This window comes from Stomoxys calcitrans, chromosome 3, assembly GCF_963082655.1.
Source record: "Stomoxys calcitrans chromosome 3, idStoCalc2.1, whole genome shotgun sequence".
Taxonomy (NCBI): domain Eukaryota; kingdom Metazoa; phylum Arthropoda; class Insecta; order Diptera; family Muscidae; genus Stomoxys; species Stomoxys calcitrans.
In genome coordinates, this window is record NC_081554.1 from 12,499,127 (window position 1) to 12,526,265 (window position 27,139).

Here is a 27,139-nt window from a genome sequence, read left to right on the forward strand (position 1 = left end):
GGTTGTTTGGCACTGTTCTATCGGTACTTTCATGGCGTGTGTTCATCTAATATTCGTCGTCATTGGTTGGCCCAGCGGATGAGACAATGCATTATAGGGAGAATTCTTATTTTGCCCGAACTGTTCGCATGTGGAATCGACTTCCGGCTAATGTTTTTCCCACCCACTATGGCATCCAGTGATTTTAGACAGATGTCAGTAACCACTTAATCCTATGACTTTAAAATTTCAGTGAAATCGGATTATAAGCGCGCCTTTTATGAGGCCAAGACTTTAAATTGAGATATCGTTCTATATGGCAGCTATATCCAAATCGGGACCGATTTGGGCCAAGCTACAGGAAAATGTTAAAGAGCCTAATACAACTGTCTGTCCCAAATTTCGGCAACATCGGACTATAAATGCGACTTTATGGGCCCAAAGCCTTAAATCGAGAGATCGATCTATATGGCAGCTATATTCAAAACTGGATCGATCTGAGACAAATTGAAGAAGTATGTCGAACGGCCTAACACAACTCACTGTTTCGGCGACATCGGACAATAAATGGGTCTTTTATGGGCTCTAGACCTTAAATAGAGAGATCGATCTATATGGCAGTTATATCCAAATCTGGACCGATCTAGGTCAAATTAAAGAAGGATGTCGAAGGTCCTAACACAACTCACTGTTCTAAATTTCAGCAAAATCGGATAATACAATAAATGTGGCTTTTATGTGCCTAAGACTATAAATCGGCGGATCCTGTCTATATGGCAGCTGTATCCAAATCTGGACCGATCTATGCCATATTGCAGAAGCATATCGAGATGCTTAACTAAACTCACTGTCACAAATTTCGGCGACATAGGACAATAAATGCGTCTTTTATAGGCCCAAAACCTTAAAACGAAAGATCGGTCTATATGGCAGCTATATCCAAATCTAGACCGATCTGGGCCAAATTGTGGCAAAATCAGAAAATAAATGAAAATAAATCTGGACCGATCTGGGTCAAATCGATGAAGGATTTTGAAAGGGCCTAACACAACTCACAGTATCAAATTTTGGCAAAATCGGACAATAAATGCGACTTTTATGGCCCCAAAACCTTAAATCGAGAGATCGGTCTATATGGCAGCTATATCCAAATCTGGATCGATCTGAATCAAACTAAAGAAGAATGTCGAAGGGCCTAACACAACTCACTGTCCCAAATTTTAGCAAAATTGGATTATAAATGTTGCTTTTATGAGCCTAAGACCCTAAATGGGAGAATCGGTCTATATGACAGTTCTATTCAAATGTGGACCGATCTGAATCAAACTAAGGAAGAATGTCGAAGGACCCAACACAACTCACTGTCCCGAATTTCAGAAAAATCGGATAATAAATGTGGTTTTTATGGGCCTAAGATCCTAAGTCGGCGGATCGATCTAGATGGCAGCTATAACCAAATCTAGACCTATCTGTGCCATATTGCAGAGGTATATCGATATGCTTAACTTAACTCACTGTCCCAACTTTCGGCGACATCGGCCTTTATGGGCCCAAAACCATAAATCGAGAGATCGGTCTATATGGCAGCTATATCCATATTTGGATCGATCTGGGTCAAATTGACGAAGGATTTTGAAAGGGCCTAACACAACGCACAGTATCAAATTTTGGCAAAATCGGACAATAAATGTGCCTTTTATAGCCCCAAAACCTTAAATCGAGAGATCGGTCTATATGGCAGCTATAACCAAATATGGACCGATCTGAATCAAACTAAAGAAGAATGTCGAAGGGCCTAACAAAACTCACGGTTCCAAATTTCAGCAAAATAGGATAATAAATGTGGATTTTATGAGCCTAAGGCCCGAAATCGGCGGATCGGTTTTTGTTCGATTCTATCCCACTGTACATTGGCAATGCGTTATATTTTCAACAAATACATATGCATTTAATCTCTAGTTTTAATAGGGCCAACTATTAGCCATTTACAAAATTATTAAACAATCTTGGAATTCGATTTCAAAGGGTAATTTAATGAAAAAATCAACCAAATTGAATAAAAAGGTCGATTTTAAAATAATCGCTATATCATGTGCATAATCAAGTTAATCAATCAGTTGAATTTTACCGAACAATTAAAAGTATTCCGTATAAGAAACATATTCATACCTATGAATATTTGTTGCCTTTAAATTGGTGCTGTTGAAAAAAAAACCCTTCCCAATAAAAAGCCAATTTGCTATGAAATTAATCAATAAAACAGACGACAAAAAAAACCGATTATTTAAAAATGAATGCATGGCAAATAACCAACCGTTTTGTATTTCATTAAATATGGATTGTATGAATAAAACTGGAAAAACATTTAAAATAAGTGCAGTGCTTTTTAAATATTTAATGCCCGCACTCGACGAACAGCAAATATGCAAAACTGTGTAGGTTAAAGTGTGCGGGTATGTGTGTGTGTGTGTGTGCGAGGCAGTACAATCACAAAAGTGTTATGGCTAAACAAAAACATAGAGAAGAGTGTCAACAACCACTACAACAATGAGAAAATGCAACAGAATTTTAAATGCGGCGCTTTAAAAAAAAGTCTACAAAATTGAGGTACTTCAAAGAGCGTTATTTTTTTTCTTGGAGAAAAAAAAACAAGCATACTTTAATTATACAAAAAATGTATATGTCCCAAACATGTGTTAATGAGAGCATTACAGAAATTTAAAAATTCTACCGAAATCGTGTAAACACCAGCAGCAACAACAGCAACACCAACTGCAAATCTTCAACAACCATCTCGACAGCCATCAGTGACAAAAAATAATTGCAAGTACCAGGCTAGGATTGCCAGCATCAGGCATTACCACCAGCAGCATTGACTTCGACCTCAAATATAACCAGCACAAGGAGGATTCCAGCAGCTACCATCAGAGTTGCCAATGGTGTCGAACCACTATTTGGGAAAAGCTGGCAATATCTTTTCTTTAGATGTGAAATTGTCCTTTGTGTGTACCGAAAAGCACAAAGATATGAATTTTAGAAAACAAGTAAAAGGGCATTAAGTTCGGCCGGGCCGAACTTTGAATACCCACCACCTCGAGTATATATGTAAACTCCATTTCGTCACAATCCGGTGAAAATTGGATAACTTAAGCACCCAAATTCGGCACGGACATTGAGTGGTCTAATATATATGTCACAATTCAATTTTGTAGAACAAAATATTACTCTTTTTGGCAGACATATCCAATTATAAACCGATCTGAACCATATCAAGGTCGGATATAGTGAGACCCAGAAAAACTCACTCTTTCAAATTTCAGCAAAAACGGGTAAAAAATAAAGTTTTTAAGGGCTTCAGACCCCTTATCGGCAGACCGGTCTATATGGCAGCTATATCTAAATATATTCCGATATGAACCATATTTGGGTCGAGCGTCAGGAGGCTACAAATAACTCACTGTTTCAAATTTTAGCGAAATCAGATAAAAACTATAGCTTTTATGGACTGCAGACCCTTTATCGGAAGATCGGTCTATATGACAGCTATATCTAAATGTAGTCCAATCTGAACCATATTTAGGTCAGATGTCGGGAGGCTTAAAATAACCCAATGTTGCGAATTTCAGCGAAATCGGATAATATTTAAATCTTTTATAGGCTTCAGACCCTTTATCGGCAGATCGGTCTATATGGCAGCTATATCTAAATAAAGACCGATCTAATCCATATTTAAGTCAGATGTCAGAAGGCTTAAAATAACCCACTGTTTCAAATTTTAGCGAAATCGGTTAAAAAATAAAGCTTTAATGGCCTTCAAACCCCTTACCGGCAAATCGGTCTATATGGCAGCTATATCTAAATATAGTCCGATCTGTACCATATTTAGACCAGATGTTGAGAGGCTTAAAACTGCGCACTATTCCAAATTTCAGCGAAATCGGATAAAAAATACAGCTTTTGTGGGCTTCAGACCCTTTATCGGCAACGGATTTGATTTCTTTAGCCCCTGAAGCCTCAATTTGCATCCGATTTGTCTGAAATTTAGAAAAAAGATTTGAGTAATGACTTGCAACATCAATGCCAAAAATGATCCGAATCGGCTTATAAACAGATATTGCCGCCATATAAACCTATCCCCATATTGGAATTATTGAGCCCTTAGATGCTTAAATTTTCATCCGATTTGGCTGCAATTTGAAACAAAGACTTCAGCTATAACTTTCAACAGCCATGCCAAGTATGATTAGAGTCAGTCTTTAAACAAATATAGCCCCATATAAACCGATTCCCGGATTTGACTTCTTCAGCCCTTACATGCCTCAATTTTTATCCAATTTGACTGGGTACTTGAACCGAAATTTTAATGCCATATTCGTGTCTTGATCTCCAATACCTTTCATTTCACACCCTTATTGTGCCCATCGGACCACTTTCGGATATGGGTGCCGTTTTTGCTGTAAAGAGGAGTATCCGGTCCGCCTCCACCCGATATCTAAAAATTATATGGCCTATGTTTCCTTCCAGACAAACGTACACAATCTATGAAAATTTGAAGAAAATCGGTCCAGCCAAGTATCAAATAGTCATAATGGGTCTAATGGTGTTCTTGAGGGTTAATGTGACCCCCTATACTTCGATCTGATTTCGTATGCCCGATTCGAAATCTACTCCCGAATACCTTTCATTTGAGCCCCATATTGAAATGAATGTTTGGGACAGTTTTGGGGTTGGAGCGATCAGCCCGATGGGTACTTGGACTCAAATTTCAATACCATATTCGTAGTCTACTCTCCAATACATTTCATTTGATACCTATATTGTCCCGATGGGTCCACTTATGATTTTGGGTGGTGTTTTGGCATAAGGGGGAGGGTCCGTCCCCCTTCCGATACCGAAAAATTATATAGCCTATGATTCCTTTCAGACCAACCTACACATTATGCGAAAATTTCGAGAAAATCGGTTCTGTCGTTTTTCAGTCTATACAAAACAAACAAACCGAGTCCCATATAACCGCGATTGGCTAATGTGCCCATTTTGGGGCGTTTTTGTGGGGGTGGGGTGACTCCCTATACTTCGACATGAATTTGTATGCCAGATTCGTTTTATTATATTCGCCTACTTTTCATTTGGTACCCATATTGTCCTTATCGGTCCGCATTTGATTTTGGGTGGTGTTTTTGGGGTAACGGTGGAGGGTCCGCCCCCTTCCGTTATCAATAAATTCTAAAGCCAAGCCTATTCCTCCAACCTGACCATATTCGTAATCTACTTCCGAATACTTTTCATTTGAGTCCCATATTGTCATGATCGTCAAATAAACCTATTTTAAGGGGTTTTGGGGCCGGGGCGGCCCCCAGGTACTTGGACGCAACTTTTTTTATGAAGTTTGAACTCTACTCTTGAATACCTTTCATTTGAATCCCATATTGTTCCGATTGGTCCACTTTTATTTTTGGGTAGTACTTTTGGTCTAAGGGGGAGGGTCCGCCCCCTCCCGATATCAAAAAATTATATAGCCTATGTTTCCTTTCAGACCAAGACCAAGAAAGTGATTCTGAGTCGATCGGAATACTTATCAATGGGTCCATCCCTCTTCCTTCTGGGTGTTACAAACAAATGCACTAAGTTATAATACCCTGTAGTGGTGTAGGGTATAAGTAAGGCGTTTAGTTTATAACAAATTACATTTTTTTTAATAAATTACAGGATAACTTTGATCCTGAAAACAGCAAACTAAAACAAATCATTTTCATTTTAGTAATTTATATAACAAAAATAAAGTGTGATAAATTAAAATGCCATCACCAAATAACTACAACACACCAATTAGACAAAATGTAAGGCAACCTTAAAGTGTAACACAACTCTCAACAATCTGCCAATCTAAAATAAACCCAAAACAGTTCCGAAAAAAACGGCAACACTGGCCACGTCATGTCAAAGACAAAACAGAAACGATGGCGTTGGCAACATACCCGCCATTTGCAGCACTACCTCTACATGGTAATTATGGCAACGGCAATTATTGTCCCAATTAACATGACAAGGTGTAATAACATCCAAGCCAAGACAGTGACAGCAACAGCGACAGTAATAGCAGCAACGACAACTACAACAACAACAACAACAACACCAACAGCATTTCCGCCATCCACAAGGACGTCTGTGGCATTTAAAATGACACCCAGCGCCGCCAAAAACATTTTAACATCCTCCTTGTCCTCGTCATCCACGTCTTCGACGCCCAAAATGCAGCACCAGTTAATGTCAATTATTTTCAATGAGGAAGCTCAACCACCCACCAGCAACAGCACAGACATCAAGAAAAAAACCAACCGTCCTGTAAATATTGCAAATTTACAAAATGATAACGCCACTGCAACGTACACAGAGGAGGCACAAAGTGAGAGTAAATCCCTAACACTGCTCACACACTCGAATATGAAAATCAATGAAAAGCCCTTAACACCCGCTTCCTCTGCAACACCAAGCACAAAGACAAGGCCAAAGGCAATCACAGCAAAGCTTCCATCTTTATTGGCAAACAGACATCGACGCTTTTCCAAACTGAAAACCCATAGAAATGTTTCCGTTTCCAATAACTCAAACCCCACCAAACTCCAAACTCCACCTCCTGTGCATTTCGCCAACACTCAGTCAACCCTGCCTGTCTCCATGAGTTTGTGGCAACAACATCAACAACAATATCTCAAAGTAAATCAAGTCTTCGAACAGGAACGTGCCCTAACTCGCTCCAATCTGCAACATAATCGCGGCAAAATTGTTTTGCTCGGCCTCTTTGAACTGTCGACCAAATCCGGACCACGACCGGAAGGATTAAGCGAATTGATTGCCGCCCAAATGGCTGTGGAGCACATAAATCGCAAACAGTTATTGCCCGGCTACACCATTGAGCTGCTGACAAATGATACGCAGGTAAGTGTATGCCAGCTACAAAAAGAGATTAGAAACAAAAATAAAAACCTTAAATGTCTTGAAATTTATTGAGAAAAAAAAAATTAAAATTGAAAATTTATGTTTGCCACGTAAGCAGAAGATTTCCTTTTTCCCAAAGGTTGCAAGTAGGTGTGTGTGTGTGTGTGTGTGTTTTGTAATAATGACTATTATAACTCTTTCGTAAGGAAGTGTATACCCAAAGGACCAAAGAAAGCCATTGAATAAAAATCAATATGAAATTAATGAACTGCTCGAGAAAATAAATTTATTTTTTGATTTCACAAAACAATTACCAATTGAAATGTGATTGAGTAAGGAAAGGGATAAGCAAAGGCTATTTTAAGTCAATTCATGGTATGTTACGCTAACGGCTTTAGAAAGAGAAGAGAGAATTTAAATGAGTAGTTGAAAGAAATGCCAAGTAGAAAGGCATTAATTTCGGCCAGGCTATCCATAACCTCGGATATATAACCCACCTTACGGCGAAAAATGCATCATGTATGAACCCATAGTAGCTAAATCAATATATGGTCCGATCTCCATATTCGGGAAGGCTACGTATGGCTCCAACACAACTCATTGTACCAAATTCATCGGTTAAAAAATGCAGATTTTTTGAGTCTAAGAACGTAAATTGGAAGATCGGGACATGAATATGCCAGCTATATCCAAATATAGACTGATCTGAACTATATTGAACAAGAATGTCGAAGAGCTTAATACAGTCCACTGTGTAAAATTTCAGCAAAACTCGAGTAATAAGCGTGCTTATATTGGCCCAAAAACTAAAATCGGGAGATCGGCATATATGGCAGCCACAACGAAACAAAGCCCCATCTTGACAATACCCAGGACGAATCTCGAAGGGCCAGACACAATCCATTGAACTTAATTTCGGATCGGTCTATATGACAGCTATATCCAAATCTGAACCGATCTGAGCCAAATTGAAGAAGGATGTCGAAGGGCCTAACAAAACTCACTGTCACAAATTTTGGCAAAATCGGACAATAAATGCGCCTTTTATGGGCGCAAGACCTTAAATCGAGAGATCGGTATATATGGCAGCTATATCTAAATCCGGACCGAACTGGGCCACATTGAAGAAGGACGGCGACTGGCCTAATATAACTCACTGTCCCAAATTTAAGCAAAATCGAATAATAAATGTGGCTTTTATGGGCCTAAGACCCTAAATCGGCGCATCGGTCTATATGACAGGTATATCCAAATTTGAACCGATCCGAACCAAATTGAAGAGAGATGTCGAGTAGCCCAACACAACTCTCTGTCTCAAATTTCAGCAAAATCGCAAAATAAATGTGGCTTTTATGGGCCTAAGACTCTAAATCGGCGGATCGGTCTATATGACAGCTATATCTAAATGTGAACCGATCTGCGCCAACTTGAAAAAATATGTCGAAGAGCCTAACATAACTAACTGTCCCAAATTATGGCAAAATCGGACAATAAATGCTCCTTTTATGGGCGCAAGACCTTAAATCGAGAGATCGGTATATATGACAGCTATATCTAAAACTGGCCCGATCTAGGCCGAATTGAAGAAGGATGTCGAAGGGCCTAGCACAACTCACTGTCCCAAATTTCAGCAAAATCGGATAATAAATGCGTCTTCAGTGAGCCCAAAGTCTTAAATCGAAAGATCGGTCTATATGGCAGCTACATCCAAATCTGAACCGATCTGGGCCAAAGTGAAGAAAGATGTCGAGTAGCCCAACAGAAGTCATCGTCTCAAATTTCAGCAAAATCGGATAATAAATGTGGCTTTTATGGGCCTAAGACCCTAAATCGGAGGATCGGTCTATATGACAGGTATATCCAAATCTGGACCGATTTGAGCCAAATTGAAGAAGGATGTCGAAGGACCTAACACAACTCACTGTACCAAATTTTTACATAATCGGACAATAAATGCGCCTTTTATGGACGCAAGATCTTAAATCGAGAGACCGGTATATATGGCAGCTATATCCAAATCTAGACCAAACTGGGCCAAATTGAAAAAATATGTCGACTGGCCCAACACGACTCACTGTCACAAATTTAAGCAAAATCGGATAATAAATGTGGATTTTATTTGCCTAAGACCCTCAATCGGTGGATCGGTCTATATGGGAGCTATATCAACATATAGTCCGATATATCCCATCTTCGAACTTAACCTGCTTATTAGGTTTCCGATCGGATACCTGAGATAAACCTTGAAGTCAAGTGCGTCGCACTGCTGCCATCGGCTCAGTCTTGGATGGATCAAAGCCAGAGGACAGAGTGGCCTTGGGGGTTTACATTGAGAACCCATGGGCTGAGATTTGTTTTAGACTGCCTGACCATAAAAGGGTCCTGCAGGCGGAGATCCGGGCGATCACGGAATGCGTGAAGTGGTGTGGTGCTAATGCGAGGACGTCGAGTGTGAACATCTTTTGCAAATTGCAATTTTTGCCCATGAACACTACGGAACAGGGGCAAACTTCTCACATACAAATGAGTGCAGTCCGATTGAAGTGTAAGCTCAATGATAAGGGGTCTCCTTTTTATAGCCGAGTCCGAACGGCGTGCCGCAGTGCGACCCCTCTTTGGAGAAAAGTTTTGCATGGCATAGTACCTCACAAATGTTGCCAGCATTGGGAGCGGAAAACCACTGCTGAAAACTTTTTTCTAATGGTCTCGCTAGGATTCGAACCCAGGCGTTCAGCGTCATAGGAGCACATGCTAACCTCTGCGCTACGGTGGCCTCTGAACATCTTTACCGGCAGTAAAATTGCCATAAGGGCAATAACAATCAGGACGGTAAGGTCATGAACAGTCTTGAAGTGTAAGAAGGAGATTAACGCCTTCTCTGAGGATGGCAAAATCCGCATTGTTTGGGTGCCGGGCCATAACGGAGTAAGGGGAAATGAAAGGGCAGACGATTTGGCATTGAAGGCCAGAGGACTGCCGTCAATAAACCCGAATGGTTAACCCGAAGCCTTTTGAGTCGACGCAGTCCGTGTTAAGGGAGTGGGCGACGAATGCGCATGCAACATTGTGGAACAGCGAAACGGTCGATAGGACGGCGAAAATCCTATGGGGGGATCCAGATCGTGAAAAGACGAGGCTATTACAGAAAGGAAGCAAGAAGGAGGTCAGTATAACTATTGGAATCATCACATAGGACTACGAGCTCTCATATGTTAAATCGGTGAGGCAAGTGATCCGTCTGTCCGCCCGTCTGTCCGCCCGTATGTCCTTCCTTCTGTCCGTTCGTCTGTCCATCTTCCCGCCCGTCCATCCATCGGTCCGTCTGTCCGCCCGTCTGTCCGTCCGTTTATCCGTCCGTCCGTCTGTCTGTCCGTCCGTCCACCTGTCCGTCTGTTGAAATCACGCTTAGGCTTTAAAAATAAAGATATTGAGCTGAAGCTTTGCACAGATTCTTTTTTTGTCCATAAGCAGGTTAAGTTCGAAGATGGGCTATATCGGACTATATCTTCCTATAGCTCCCATATAGACGGATCCGCCGATTTGGGTATAAGGCCTATAAAAACCACATTTTTTATCCGATTTTGCTGAAATTTGGGACCGTGGGTTGTGTTAGGTCTTCCGACATCCTTCTTCAATTTGGCTCAGATCGGACCAAATTTGGATATCGGTCCAGATTTGGATATTGCCGCTATATAGACCGATCCTCCGATTTAGGGTCTTTGGCCCATAAAAGGCTCATTTATTATCCGATTTTGCTTACATTTGGGACGGTGAGTTGTGTATGCCCTTCGATATTTTTCTTTAAAATGACCCGGATCGGTAAAGATTTGATATAGCTGTTATATAGACCCAACCGCCGATTTAGGGTCTTAGGCCCATAAAAGCCATATATATTATTCAATTTTGCTGAAATTTGAGAAAGTGAGTTGTATTAGGCCCTTCCACATTCTTCTTTAATTTGGCTCTGATCGGGCCAAATTTGGATATAGCTGCCATATAGACCGATCTCTCGACGTAAGCATTTTGGATCATATAAGGCGCATTTATTACCCGATTTTGCTGAAATTTGAGTCAGTGAGTTGTGTTAGGCCGTCCGACATCCTTCTTTAAGTTGGCCAAGATCGGTTCAGATTTGGATATAGCTGCCATATAGACCAAACCGCCGATTTAGGGTCTTAGGCCCATAAAAGCCACATTTTTTATACAATTTCGCTGAAATTTGGGATAGTGATAGACTTTCCCATTCAATATGACCCATATCGATCCAAATTTGGATATAGCTGCCATATAGACCGATCCGCAGATTTAGGGTCTTGGGGCCATAAAAGTCACATATATTATCCAATTTTGATAAAATTTGCGACAGTGAGTTGTGTTAGGTAATTCAACTTCCTTCTTCAGTTTGGCTCAGATCGGTCCATATTTGGATATAGCTGCCATATAGACCGATTTCTCGATTTAGGGTCTTAGGGCCATAAAAGCCACATTTATTTTCCGATTTTGCTGAAATTTGGGACAGTGAGCTGTGTTAGGCCCTCCGGCATCCATCTTCAATATGACCTAGATCGGTCCAAATTTGGATATAGCTGCCATATAGACCGATACGCCGATTAAAGGTCTTGGTGCCATAAAATTCATATATATTATCCAATTTTGCTGAAAATTGGGACAGTGAGTAGTGTTGGGCTCCTCAACATTCTTCTTTAATATGGCCCAGATCGGACCAAATTTGGATATAGCTACCATATAGAACGATCCGCCGATTAAGGGTCTTAAGCCCACAAAAGCCACATTTACTAACCGATTTTGCTGAAATTTGGGACAGTGAGTTGTGTTAGATAATTCAACTTCCTTCTTTAGTTTGGCCCAGATCGGTTCAGCTTTGGATATAGCTGTCATATAGACCGATCCACAAATTTAGGGTCTTAGGCCTATAAAAGTCACATATATTATCCAATTTTGCTGAAATTTGGGACAGTGAGTTGTGTTAGGCCCTTCGACATTCTTCTTCAATTTGGCTCAGATCGGGCCAAATTTGGATATAGCTGCCATGTAGACCGATCTCTCAATTTGAGGTTTTTGGGCCATTAAAAGCGCATTTATTGTCCTAACACAACAGTGAGTTGTGTTAGGCTCTCCGGCAATTTTCTGAAACTTGACCCAAATCGGTTTAGATTTGGATATAGCTGCCATATAGCCCCATATCTCGATTTAAAGTCTTCGCCCCGTAAAAGGCGCATTTATAATCCGATTTCACTAAAATTTAACACAGTGACTTATGTAAGGCTTTACGACATGTGTCGTTTATGGTTTAGATCGGTTTGTTTTTAGATATAGCTACTAAATAGACTAATATTTTGTTATACGCAATTGAACATAGACTTGAACTTATTAGTATTTGGTCCAAATCGGAACATATTTTGATATAACTGCTATGGGTTACAAGGTATGCATTTTTCACCGGATTTTGATGAAAGGTGGTTTACACATATACCCGAGGTGGTGGGTATCCAAAGTTCGGCCCGGCCGAACTTAACGCCTTTTTACTTGGTATTAGCAACTTCTTTCAATTGATGAGAAAGTTCGTTTTGATGATTCATCCGCCCTCAAACCCGGCTATTTAGCGTCAATTCTCAGATATGGTGCACATTGATCCCTTAATTTCACTTTTTGAAACCGCTTGTATACTGCGATAGCTTGTTTTAGTTCGTTCGTTAAATCCTTGGACCATATATGCTATTCCATTCTATTATTTTAAATGGTTGTTCATATTATTTTTAGATATATACTACTGCGACTACAACAAACTGACACGTTTTTTTTTTATTGACCACTCGTGCTTTGAATAATTTTGTTATTAAATAAAAAAAAAGTATTATGATCAAAGTTTTATAGTTTATGAATTCCAAATGAAAGGGCAATGCCACTTTATAACCACGCACCACAGCCAAATTCTAACCCACACATAACAGCACACCATAACGTATGAGTCATATTCTGGAATTTCCCATAACGTATACGCAGTGCTGTACACAGCTATGGCCATACAAACCAAAAAAATTTTATATCAACCATCGTTAAATTTAAAGTTTAATAAATTCCAAACGACCTTAACTTTGCGTCACTGAAAGTTACCCCGAAAAATCTAATCCCCCAAACGCCATAAAGAGTGAAACAACGGAAAAACTAAACTCATGCTGCATGCATATTCAAATAATTACCCTAATTTCTAACCAAAATAAAAAAAGAATCTCTAGTTTATATAGAAATAAGCTCAGAACTGGAACACTTCCTTTGTTGACTTCCTTCGCGCAGCTGAGGGTTGACAATCTTTTTTTTTCTGTTTCAGTTTCTGGTTCTTCATTTGGCATTCACACACCATCAAACCCCTTTGGCTATGCTAATTTAGTTAAATCTAAGCTATGAGCCTTGTAAAAAGAATGGCCCTTACATTTTTATGCTTAAAATATGGCAAAGTATTTTTCATAAATTTATAATTAAGTGCAGTGTGGAAAACAATATTGAGAGTACCTGGCAGCGTCTGCTTATGATGATAGCACACAACCTCGCATGTCTCAACTCTGACCCTTAACCATACAATCGTTAAAATCACTCAAAGACATGAGCACATGGAGATGCACAAGGAATTACGCTTGTATTCATTATGACTGTGCGTATATGAGATTGAGTGAGCACAAGGGTAGAATGTGTTTACATGTCCTTTGAACTAAACTTGGATACACGGATGTATCCTTATAATATACACATATAACAACACAAACGCACACACACACGCACACTCACATCAATTTTACGTTTGATAAACTTAAGTGCCATAAAAGCAAAGGCAAGTACCTTAGTTCCCAGAGCAGCAGCAGCGGCAACAGCAGTATGCTTCACTAAATTACATCAAATGACTTATGCAGACAGTGTGCAACAAACGAGTACAACAAAAGTGAGGGCATTTCAAATAAAATCGATTTTGTAAACGGGGTCCATAGAAGGGTCAGATGAAATACGCACCAGGCAACATGCCTAGCTGAAGAGAATTTTGATAGATATTGTCTTAAGCAAAGTTGTTAGGAACAATGAAATATCCATGCAAACAGCCTTTCTGTAACACACCTCTAACTACTTTGATGTCTTAGCAGTAGGACATACACTTACTTTTGAAAAGGGATAATACATAGACATAACTGCAGCAAGGGTTGTATACAATTCCTTATAACTGCAAATAAATGAATTTTATTAATTTGTTTAAACATTTTTATTAACAATTATTTAACGATTAATTATTATATATTTTTTTTTTTCATAAATTTCAGTGTGATCCTGGTGTGGGAGTTGATCGTTTCTTTCATGCCATCTATACACAGCCCTCTACACGCATGGTAATGCTGCTTGGCTCCGCCTGTTCCGAGGTAACCGAAAGTCTAGCCAAAGTTGTACCCTATTGGAATATAGTGCAGGTCTCGTTTGGCTCCACTTCGCCCGCCTTGAGTGATCGCCAGGAGTTTCCCTACTTTTATCGCACAGTGGCCCCAGACTCTTCACACAATCCTGCCCGAATCGCCTTTATAAGACGTTTTGCTTGGGACACTGTAACCACCTTCTCACAAAATGAAGAAATCCATTCGTTGGCTGTCAATGATTTGGTTACTGAATTGGAGGCAGCCAATATATCATGTGCGGCAACCATAACATTTGGGGCGACCGATTATAAGGAGCAATTGCTGTTATTGCGTGTAAGTAATAGAGACCCGTAAGCAACACAAAGTCATGCACACACTTTAACACTCAGGAAAATCATTAAACTGACTTAAGTCAAGATAAAGCCGAAATTATAAAAGAAGGGACTTTTTGTTTCTTGTATTAAAATAAATAAAAAAAATTTTGTCAACATTTTATATCTGTAGGACATTTCTGGTGAATCGTTACTATTATCAAAATTTTTGCGTGTAGGAAATTATGAGGCTTTTGTACACCCACCACGATAGGATAACGGTTATATTCATTTAGTCATTGCATTTGAAACACATCGAAACATCAATTTCCCATCCTACAAAGTATATCTATTTCGGATCGACCAAAATTCTAAGGCGATTTGACGAAGTTGTCTCTCCGTCTATCCGTTCGTGTGTCCTTCAGTTGTAATCACGCTACAATCTTTTAAAGTGAGATATTGTGCTGAAATTTTGAACAGACTCGTATTACGTCTATACGCAGGTTAAGTTATGGATATAGCAGCAATATAGACCGTTCTGGCGATTTAGGATCTTCATCCCTTAAAAGCCGCATTTTTTGTCCAAATTTGCTCAAATTTGAAGTTGTACTGGGGACCCCGATATTCAACACTAATATGACTATATTTACATACCGCTGCCATATAGACCTGTATGCCATATAAACCGATATGCCAAAGAAGGTATTGCCGTGCTACACTGGGCAATCTTACGCCTGCCGATAGGTATGGTTCTGTACAGTTTATGAGTTCGACAAATGGCGAATTAAATGCGGACGCAACATACGTTGTGTTATCCTCCATCCGCGTCAATGTTGACGCCTACCCCAACTACTTATACACTGATATGCCGGTTTACGGTCTTAAGCCCGTAACAGGAGAATTTATTATCAGATTTAGATGAAATTAGAAATGGTGAGTTGTTTTAAGCCTCCCGATATCCCACTCAAATATGGACAAGATCGGACTATTTTTAGATATAGCTGTCATATAGACCGACCTGTTGATTTAGCTTTAAGCTAAAAAAGTTGCAATTATTATCCGGTTTCACTGAAATTTGAAAAAGTGAGTTGATTAAAGCCTCCCGATATGCGATCAGAACTCTATTCAGATATATTGGGTTGCCCAAAAAGTAATTGCGGATTTTTTAAAAGAAAGTAAATGCATTTTTAATAAAACTTAGAATGAACTTTAATCAAATATACTTTTTTTACACTTTTTTTCTAAAGCAAGCTAAAAGTAACAGCTGATAACTGACAGAAGAAAGAATGCAATTACAGAGTCACAAGCTGTGAAAAAATTTGTCAACGCCGACTATATGAAAAATCCGCAATTACTTTTTGGGCAACCCAATAGCTTGCATATAGAGCGATCCGCCGATTAACAATCTTGAGCCAATAGAAGCTGCATTTATAACCTGATTTCGTTGAAACTTGAATTGGTGAGTTGCTTTCAGCCTTCCGACATCACAACTTGATATGGCCCAGATCGGACAATATTTAGATATAGATATCATATAGACCGATCTGCAGATCTTAAGGCCATAAAAGTCTGAATTTTTAACCGATTTTGTTGAAATTTAAAATAGTCAGTTGATTAAAGCCTACCGATATCCGACTCAAATATGGTTCAGATCGGTCTCTATGCAGATACAACTGCCATATAGATCGATATGCCGATAAATGGTCTTAAGCCCATAAACGCTGCATTTATTACCAGAATTCGCTGGAATTTGACACAGCGACGTGTATTATGATGACTTCCGTTATCCGACCAGCATATAATCCAGATCAGACTATATTTAGATATAACTGCCATATAGACCGATCTTCCAATTTGGGGTTTTAATCCCGTAAAAAGCGGAACCTGAATCAAATGTGATCAAGACCAGCCCCACTTTGCATATTACTATGGATGTATTGTAGTATTGAAGCTGTTATGAAAGAGGATGGTTAATTTATTCAAGGTGGTAGGTATCCAAAGTTCGTCACGGCCATGTTTTTATATGTTTATTTTTTATTTTATGGGAAACTAGCCGGACCGGGCCCGCTCCGCTGCGCCTTCTTTCACTCTCTTTTTTATCTTTGGGGGTACTGGTACGGTCTTTCAGATATTTCGCCCCAATGTGGATATCATAGTGGTGCTCTACTCCCAAATTTCTTTCATTTGAGCCTTATATTGATATGGTCGGTAAATATGTCCTGTATGGGGATGTTTTTGATGGTGAGGTAGAGCCTCAAGCATCAGATTCGTGCTCTAGTCTCAAATACCTTTCATTTGAGACTAATATTGTCATTATTGGTTTAAATTTACATTTGGCAGGCTTTGGAGGTGGGGCGAACGTCCTAGACATCCCACCTTAAATAAGTAAACAAAATTTCTGTTTTTGAGTTATTATCAACAAACTAAATTTCGCGTAAATCGCCACACCTATCTCCCAGATCTGGCGTTTTTGAAAATTGGGTAAGGAGAGGGTCCGCCAAATAAAGTTTGGATATTAGACCTACTTCATTCTCTTGGTTTTGGTGGTGGATTGTAGTAGCCAAACCCTTTGCCCCGAAAGTGGATAACAGATTCATATTTTACTCCCAAAAACCATATTTAAGCCACATATTGCTATAGTCGGTATATATGATATTAACAGATATCAGAGTTGAGCCCCTTTATGGCATATTCCACAAATACGTCCAGTTTAAGGGGTATGTGTGGTGGGGCGGTTACGCAAGCACTTAGCCCGAAAAAATACAAACATCGTGCTCTGCTTTTAGTAATTCCTTTTATTTGAGCAACAATTGCAATTGGTTTTGGGGGGAGTTTATGGGGTGAGACTACCCCCAAACACTTTGCCCCAAAATTGGATATCAAATTCTCCTTATTCTCAAATACCTATTATAGTAGGCAAACATGACGGTTTGAAGGGAGTTTAGGGGACGGACCCTTAAATAATATCGGCATCGTGCTAGAGAACGATTTTGTTTGAGCCCCATAATGTGAGGCATTTTGAAGGTGGGGATCAAGATATTCAGCGCTACGGGTCTCGTTCAGATCCAAATTCCTATAACAGATAGCTGAACCGGGTCCGCTCCGCTGCGCCTTCTCCCACTCTCTAGTATCTTTTTAGGGTGGAAGCACTCGCCCTGAATCTAGATATCGAATTCGTGCTTCTGTAGCCAACGTCTCTCTATGATGCTGAAAGCTTACGTTCAAATCCTGGCGAGAACATCGTACAAAATTTAAAGCGGTGGTTATTCACTCTTAATGCTGGCGACATTTGCGAGGTACCATGCCATGCATGGTCATGTAAAAAATTCTGCCCAAAGAGATCTCGCTCTGCGGCACACCCTTCGTACTCGGCTGTAAAAAAGATCCCTTATAAATGAGTTTAAACCTAAATCGGAAAGCACTCTTTGATGTGTGAGATGTTTGCCCTTGCTCGGTTCCGGAGTAGATTTTTACTCTACTACCAAATGCCTTTTTTATATCCACCACCGGAGGATGAGGGTATATTAATTTTGTCATTCCGTTGGCAAAACATCGAAATATCCATATCCGACCCTAGAAACTATATATATTCTTGATCAGCGTAAAAATCTAAGACGATCTAGACATGTCTGTCCGTCTGTCTGTTGAAATCACGCTACAGTCTTTAAAAATAGAGATATTGAGCTGAAATTTTGCACAGGATCCTTTTTTGTTCATAAGCAGGTAAAGTTCGACGATGGGCTATTTTGGACTATATCTTTATATAGCCCCCATATATACCGATCGGCCGATTTAGGATCTTAGGCCCATAAAAACCACATTTATTATCCGATTTTGCTGAAATTTGGGACAGTGAGTTGTGTTAGGCCCTTCGACATCATTCATCAATTTGGCCCAGATCGATGCAGATTCGGATATAGCTGCCATATAGACCGATCCTCCGATTTAGGGTCTTAGGCCCATAAAAGCCACATTTATTATCCGATTTTGCTGAAATTTGGGACAGTGGGTTGTGTTTGGCCCTTCGACATCGTTCGTCAATTTGGTTCAGATCGGTCCAGATTTAGGTAAAACTGCCATATAGACCGATCTCTCGGTTTTAGGCTTTGGGGCCATAAAAAGCGCATTTATTAACTGATGTCCCTGAAATTTGAGACAATGAGTTGTGTTAGGCGCTTCGACGTTCTTCTACAAATTGGCCCAGATCGGCCCAGATTTGGATATAGCTGCCATATAGACCGATCTCTCGATTCAAGGATTTGGGCCCATAAAAGGCGCATTTATCATCCGATTTCGCCGAAATTTGGGACAATGAGTTGTGTTAGGCTCTTCGATATGTTTCAGAAACTTGACCCAAATCGGTTCAGATTTGGATATAGCTGCCATGTAGACCGATATCTCGATTTAAAGTCTTGTCCCCATAAAAGGCTCATTTATAATCCGATTTCACTGAAATTTGACACAGTGACTTATGTTAGGCTTTTCGACATCCGTGTCGCATATGGTTTTGAACGGTTTTTTTTAGTTGTAGCTACTTAAAAGACCAATATTTTGTTATACATATTTCAACAATGACTTGTACTTATAAGTATTTGGTCCAAATCGGAACATATTGCGATATAGCTGCTAAGGGGCATAGGATATGCATTTTTCACTGGATTTTGACGAAAGGTGATTAACATATATACCCAAAGATGCGCTCGGCCGAACTTCATGCTTTTTTACTTGTTATATAAAAGATTTTGTAAAAATTTGATTTCCATTGGAACATTTACTTTAAAATATAAATTACCCAATTTTTGCTCCTCTGACTGAATGTCTTAAATTTTAGAAAAACTCCTTTTTCTTAATTCTTTAAGAAACCAAAAACCGGCAATTAGGGATTTTGTGTCGTTGATGATGTTCTTTCCAAAATTCTATACAATTTACACATATTTCCTGTCATTCATTTTAGTTTCCGAAATTAATGCATCATTAGCCCACATTCCAACCAAGCCAAGACTCCAAGAGTCTTTCATTCCTGATCTTAATAACTTAACGTTGGAACTACCACAGACATTAAGATGCCCATACCTTCAGATAACCACAAACACAAAAACACATGCAAAAGTTGAAAACCATAATGAGCTCATTTGTTATTCTCCACATTAACTCAATGCAAGTAGACCTGGTAACCATGGACTAAGGATAAATGCTGTAATGCTGCTTCCGTTTTTCAGCAGAAATTCTTCACTTCATTAACTTACATTTCTTTATGGTGTTGAGTATACCCTATATTACCACTAGGGCAATGGTAGACATCAAACGAAAGGAGAAAAGAGAAGTGCCTGCCTTATATACCGTCTATTTGAATGTCCGTCTGTCTTTTAAGAAAATACAGATAGTATTTTCATGGGTTAGAGTTCAAACCATAGATTGGTGTTGGGTAAGACAAATGAGCTTTCAGCAGTGATACTCTGACTAATGCTGACATTTCTGAATATTGCAACTGTATTAAACTTCTCCATTAGAGGTGTCTTTATAGGCAAGACCCCTAGGCCAAAGCTATTTCTTGGAAAATGTTTCATAGCGTATGAGGTAGGAAACCAACAAATCGGCTTTGCTCGACTTTTTTGCTTAATGCACGTAAAATCTTATTTTCTACCTTTTTTGTCTGGAAAAGATTTTCCGGCAAGGGATAGTAAACGTATAAGTCACTTAATTCACCCCCACACACACACACACACACACCATACCTCCACCGTCATCTTTACACCACATACACCAACTCCCAGTCCCACTTCCACTCCACACACACACAAACTGAAATATGCAAATTTATTCATTGAAAAAAATCTCTTTTGTTTTTCTTAAGGAAAGTGATACTCGTATTATAATCGGTAGTTTCTCGCCCATTCTGGCCCCCCACATACTGTGTGAGGCCTATCGCCTGCGTATGTTTGGTGCCGATTATGCCTGGATATTGCACGAGAGCATGGGGGCTCCATGGTGGCATGATTTGTCGACAACCGCATCCTATTGTACGGCCAAGGAATTACAGACAGCTGTTGAAAATTTGATAATTGTATCGTCCCATAATAGCATCGTTGGCAACAACATCAGTTTAAGTGGTTTGGTAAGTACAAAAGCAGGGAGATATACTGAAGGATGGGTGGATGAATGTGGCACAGCCAGCCAGCCATTCATTTATCCTTCCATCAACACGTCCGCTTGCCTTCTGCAAAAACTCAATTTCATCTAACAACGCACTTTACATGAAATTTAATTAATTTGCTTAAATTATCGATTTGTTGGCAGGTGATATTGGTCGTCACCACTTGCCTTTTTGCTGAAAAGTCAGAACAGCTTTGCGTATGTGTGTTAGATTTATTATGGGTAAAATGTAATTTTCCCAGGAATACAGACTGATCTCCATTAGGACACACGGAGAATGGCTAATGGCTTTTACCTTTTTGGTTACAATTTAAAATGATTTTCGAATTTTCAGTAAAGCGTTTTGTGTTGTCAATCACATGGAGAACGAAATTCAATTTGGAAGCTCCATTGATTGCATTAACCAAATAATCAGACCAAGGTAGTAGCTATAAGAAACTTGTTGGCAATGAACAAAAAGTTAAATAAAGTTTTGACAAAATTTTATTTCTAGGCAAAATTTGTCGAAATTTCAATTCTTTGAGAAGTTTAGTAAAAATTTTTTTTACAGGAAATTTGACCAAAACTTCATTTCTTCAGTAAACACTTTTAAAATATAATTTCCAGAATACGGAATAAACATACAAACCGAGTCCCATATAGTCATGATAGGTCATATGCTTATTTGAGGGTTTTTGGGATTTGTGGTGATCCCCTATACTTCGATCTGATTTTGTAAGCCAATTTCTTAATCTACTCCCGAATATCTTTCATTTAAGCCCCATATTAATACGGACGTCTCATATGCCTGTTTGGGGGAGTTTTTGGGTTGGGCGGCCCAATGGAAACTTAGACCCAATGATATTTAAAACCACATTCGTATTCTACTCTTCAATACCTTTCATTTGATACCTCTATTGTCCCGATCGCTCCGCTTATGATTTTAAGTGGTGTTTTTAGAGGAGTTTTGGGGTTGGGGCAGCCCTTTGGGTACTTGGAGCCAAATTTTAATTAGATATTCATTTTCTAGTCTCCAATATCTTTCATTTCACACCCATGTGGGCCTATCGGTCCACTTCTGATTTTGGGTGCGGCTTTAAGGGTAACGGGGGAGAGTCCGCCACCTTCCAATATCAACAAATTATAAAGCCTTTTCCTCCTTCCTGACCATATCCGCAATTTACTCCCGAATACCTTTCATTTGAGTCCCACATTGTCATGGTCGTCCAATCAACCTATTTTGGGGGGTTTGGGGATGGGTCGTCCCCCCGGTTACTTCGACCCAATTTTTAATACGAAATTCGTAGTCTGCTCCTGAATACCTTTTATTTGACTCACCTATTGTCCCGATCGGTCAACTTTTATTTTTGGGTAGTACTTTGGGGCAAGGGGGAGGGTACACCCCCTTCTGATATCAAAAAATTATACAGCCTTTGTTTCCTTTCAGACTAAACTATCTATGGGGGGAGTGTCCGCCCCATTCCGATATCAACAAATTATAAAGCCTTTTCCTTCTTCCTGACCATATTCGTAATCTACTCCCGAATACCTTTCATTTGAGTCCCATATTGTCATGGTCGTCCAATAAACCTATTTTGGGGGTTTGGGGATGGGGCGTCCCCCCGTTACTTAGACCCAATTTTTAATACAAAATTCGTAGTCTGCTATCGAATACCTTTCATTTGACTCACATATTGTCCCGATCGCTCAACTTTTATTTTTGGGTAGTACTTTGGGGCAAGGGGGAGGGTACACCCCCTTTCCGATATTATATAGTTAAACCGTCTGAGTTTCCTTTCGGACCAACCTACAAAATCTGTAAAAATTTCGAGGTAATCTCTTCCGCCTTTTTTGAGTCTATACGGAACAAACAAACAAACAAAAATTGATTTTTACACCCTCTACCATAGGATGGGGGTATACTAATTTCGTCATTCTGTTTGTAACTCCTTGAAATATTCGTCTAAGACCCCATAAAGAATATAATTTCTTGATCGCCATGACATATTAATTCGATCTAGCCATGTCCGTCCGTCTGTCCGTCCGCCTGTCCGTCCGTCTGTCCGTCCGTCTGTCCGTCCGTCCGGCCATCCGTCCGTCTGTCCATCCGTCTGTCTATCCGTCTGTCTATCCGTCTGTCTATCCGTCTGTCCGCCCGCCCGTCCAACCGTCCGTCTGTCCGTCCGTCTGTCCGTCTGTCCGTCCGTCTGTCCGTCCGTCTGTCCGTCCGTCTGTCCGCCCGTCCGTCCGTCCGTCCGTCTGTCCGTCCGTCTGTCTGTCCATCCGTCCGTCTGTCCGTCTATCCGCCCGTCCGTCCATCCGTCCGTCCGTCCATCTGTCCGTCTGTCCATCCGTCCGTCCATCCATCCGTCTGTCCATCCGTCTGTCCATCCATCCGTCTGTTCGTCCGTCTGTCCGCCCTCTGTCCATCCGTCCGTCCATCCGTCCGTCCATCCGTCCGTCCATCCGTGCGTCCATCCGTCCGTCCATCCATCAGTCCATCCGTCCGTCCATCCGTCCGTCCATCCGTCCGTCCATCCGTCCGTCCATCCGTCCGTCCATCCGTCCGTCCATCCGTACGTCCATCCGTCCGTCTGTCCGTCCGTCTGTCCGTCCGTCCATCCATCCGTCCGTCTGTCCATCCGTCTGTCCGTCGAAAGCACGCTAACTTTCGAAGGAGTAAAGTTAGCCGCTTGAAATTTTGCACAAATACTTCTTATTACTGTAGGTCGGTTGGGATTGTAAATGGGCCATATCGGTCCATATTTTGATATAGCTGCCATATAAACCGATCTTGGGTCCAGACTTCTTGAGCCTCTAGAGGGCCCAATTCTTATCCGATTTAGCCGAAATTTTGTATAAAGTGTTTTACTATGATTTTAAACAACTGTGCTAAGTAGGGTTGAAATCGATCTACAGGGTGGCTGATGAAAGCCGCTACCAAAAAAAAATGTAATAACTTTTTTTCTATTTAATAATAATAATTTAATAATTAATTTAATTAATTAATTAATTAATTTAATTAATAATAATTTAATAATTAATTTAATAATTTAATTTAACATGAATAAAAGAAAAATGTATTCCATACACCGAAAAAAAAATGTAGCAATATTCATCATTGTAGCAATATTCATCAGCCACCCTGTATAACCCGATATAGCTGTCATATAAACCGATCTGGGGTCTTGACATCTTGAACCTCTAGAGGGCGGAATTCTTATCGGATTTAGCTGAAATTTTGCATGAGGCATTTTGTTATGACTTCCAACAACCTGATATAGCTGACATACAAACCGATCTGGGATTTTGACTTCATAAGGCACTATAGAGCGCAATTCTTTTCCGATTAGGATGCAAGTTTGCATGACGTATTTTGTTATGACTCCCAACAACTGTTCCAAATATGATTTAAACCAGTCCATAACCATATATAGCTGCCATACAAACCGTTCTGGGATCTTGACGTCTTGAGCCTCTAGAGGGCGTAATTATTATTTGTTTGAAATTTTGTGCAACGACTTCTCCCATGACCTTCAACATACGTGTCAAATATGGTCTGAAGCGATCACCCGATCCCCTAAAGGGCGGAATTGTTATTAGAATTGGCTGAAATTTTACACAATGGCTTCTACTATGGTCTCCAACATTCACCTCAATTATGATCCGAATCGGACCTTAACTTGATAAATCTTCGAAACCATAGGAATTCTTTTCTCTTATCCTTTGTTTGTCTAAAAAGAGATATCGGGAAAAGAACTCGACAAATGCGATCCATGGTAGAGGGTATATAGGATTCGGCCTCCCCGAACTTAGCACGCTTTTACTTGTTGAGAAATTTCGTTGAAATTCCTTTTGTAGGCAAATTTTTGTCAGTATTTCATTTCTATGGGAAATTTGATTTCATTGACTTAAACCAAAGCAAAGCTGTTCTGCACACAAACTTCTCCACTAGATTTTAATGATTAATTTTTCCCGCTATTTCTTTCTCTATTTTTTTTCGCCCACAAATTCCTATTCTAGAATAATGACATGTTTAACATGCAATTGCGACAGCAATCGGAAAAATTTCAGGACATTTTCAAAAGTGTTGCCACACCAAGGCGCCACCAGCAACAACAACAACAACAAAGGAATGAAAGAAAGCATAAAAAACATGTTGCAACTGCCATCAACAATGCCGGCAGTCGTGGCATTGGCAGTCATACCAACACAAACAAAGCAACCACAAAAAGCCTTTCAAAGCAAACACACATCAACACTGACAACAGCAATAATCGCCATAGTGGTGCCGGTGCTGGTGCTGATGCTGGTGATGATGTTGGCCACCGAGACCAACATCTGACAGCGGCAGCTGCAACCGCAGCAATGGCAAGTGTTACAAAGGACAACTCAGCATCGTCATCGCCATCGACATCATCAACATCCGCTCTATTGTCCCGTTTGGATAGCAGCACCATCACCACCACAATGAGGAGTACAACGACAACAATGACGACAACAACAACAACAACTACCACCGTTTCACGTTATGCCCCCCAAACGTATGATGCTGTATGGGCCATTGCATTGTCGTTGCGTGGAGCCGAGGAGCATTGGCGTAAGGCTGCAGTGCAACAATCAAAATTAGATCGTTTCGATTACACTCGCAGCGACATGGCCACTGAGTTTTTACAACAAATGGGCAAATTGGATTTTCTCGGCGTTTCGGTAAGTGCTGGCAGGCGTACAGGGGGGAGAAAAATAAATGAATTTTCGTAAATTGCAATCAAAGCCAAATTAGCTCATGTAATTAATTGTTTTGATGTATTGACAGCAAAGGAAAGCAAAGTTTGGAAAATGTTTAACTCCGTGGGAAATTGGAGCAAAAATTCATGTTTAAGGGAAATTTGGTAAAAAATTTAATTTTGAGTTAAACTCAAAAAAGTTTTTATAAGAATTGAGCCCCCTATTGCGATGGTCAGTAAAAAATTGCTGTTTGTGGGTTATTTTGGGAAAGGGGAAGACACCCAGAAAATTGGTGTCCGAAAATGGGTATTAATATCGTGCTCTACTCCCCAATACCTTTCACTTGAGCCCCACATTGACATGGTCGGTAAATATGCCTGATTTAGGGGTGTTTTGGGGAGTGAATTGGTCACCCAAACACTTAGCCCTGAAAATATATCAGCATCTTGCTCTACTCTCAAATATCATTTATTTGAACCCCAAATTGCCATTGGCCTCAAAATTGGATATCAAATACGTTTGCTAATCTCAAACTCCTTTTATTTAAACCCCTTATTGCAAAAGTCAGCAAATGTATCCGGCTTGGGGTATGGGCCCTAAAAACTATCAATATCGAGCTCCACCCTCTTTAAGACCCAAAATGTCATGGTGAGCAAATACGTCCTATTTGTGGGTGGTACGTCGGTTAGACAGTTGGTCCCGAATCACATTCCTAGTCTACTCCCAATTTTCTTTAATTTGAGACCCATATATCCATAGTCGGGAAACTTTACCGTTTTGGGGGCTGTTTTGAGGGATGGGGCGACCACACAGTGACTTGGCCTTGAAAATATATATCAGATTCTTGTTCTATTCTAAAATACATCTTATTTGAGCCCCATATTGCAATGGTCAGCAAATACTTCCTATTTGGATGGTTTTATGGGGTTGGTGTGGCCTATAAACACTTTTCCTGAATATTGATATCACATTCGTGCTTTACTCCCAAAGACTTTTCATTTGAGCCCCATATTGCTATGATCGCAAATTTGTCCTCTTTGGGTTTTTTTTTTGGGAGCGTTCGTTGACCCCCAGATCATCAGATTCGTGCTTTACTTCCAAAGACTTTTCATTTGAGCCCCATATTGCCATGGTCGCAAATTTGTCTTCTTTGGGGTTTTTTTGGGGAGCGTTGACCCCCAGAAACTTGGTCCCACATTTGGATATCAGATTCGTATTCTACTCGCAAATACCTTTCATTTGAGTCCCATATTACCAGGGTCGGCATAAATGTCCGATTTAGGGGTGGTCCCCGAAACACTTGGCCCACCCATTTAATATCAGATAATTGTTCAAGTCTTAAATACCTTTCATTTGAGTCCCATATTATAGTGATTGGTGTATATATATATTTGGTAGGTTTTTGGGGTGGGGCGTCCACCCTAAGTACCCTATCCGAAATTTGGGTACCAAATTTTTCTTTGTTGGTTGCTATAAGAGGGCACACAAAATTTTGATTCTCTGAGATCTGGGGTTTCTGAAAATGAGGGTAAGGGGGAGGGTCCGCCCCCCCCTTCAGATATGAAAAAATTTTGATATCTGAAGAGGGGGGATATCTGTGACTTCCCAATGCACACATATGGGGACGTCACAAAAATC

At 40.1% G+C, this 27,139-nt stretch overlaps 1 protein-coding gene across 1 annotated transcript in view; it reads left to right on the top strand.

The window, feature by feature from the left end:
- The first annotated feature begins 5,887 nt into the window (after positions 1-5,887).
- LOC106091339 (uncharacterized) overlaps positions 5,888-27,139 on the top strand; it is a 45,022-nt gene continuing 23,770 nt past the window's right edge. Inside the window, exons 1-4 of the mRNA XM_059364946.1 lie at positions 5,888-6,918; positions 14,244-14,663; positions 20,496-20,756; positions 24,797-25,483. Of these exons, the coding sequence (XP_059220929.1) occupies positions 5,917-6,918; positions 14,244-14,663; positions 20,496-20,756; positions 24,797-25,483 (2,370 nt within the window). The 5' untranslated portion in view covers positions 5,888-5,916. The remainder of the gene's footprint in view (positions 6,919-14,243; positions 14,664-20,495; positions 20,757-24,796; positions 25,484-27,139) is intronic.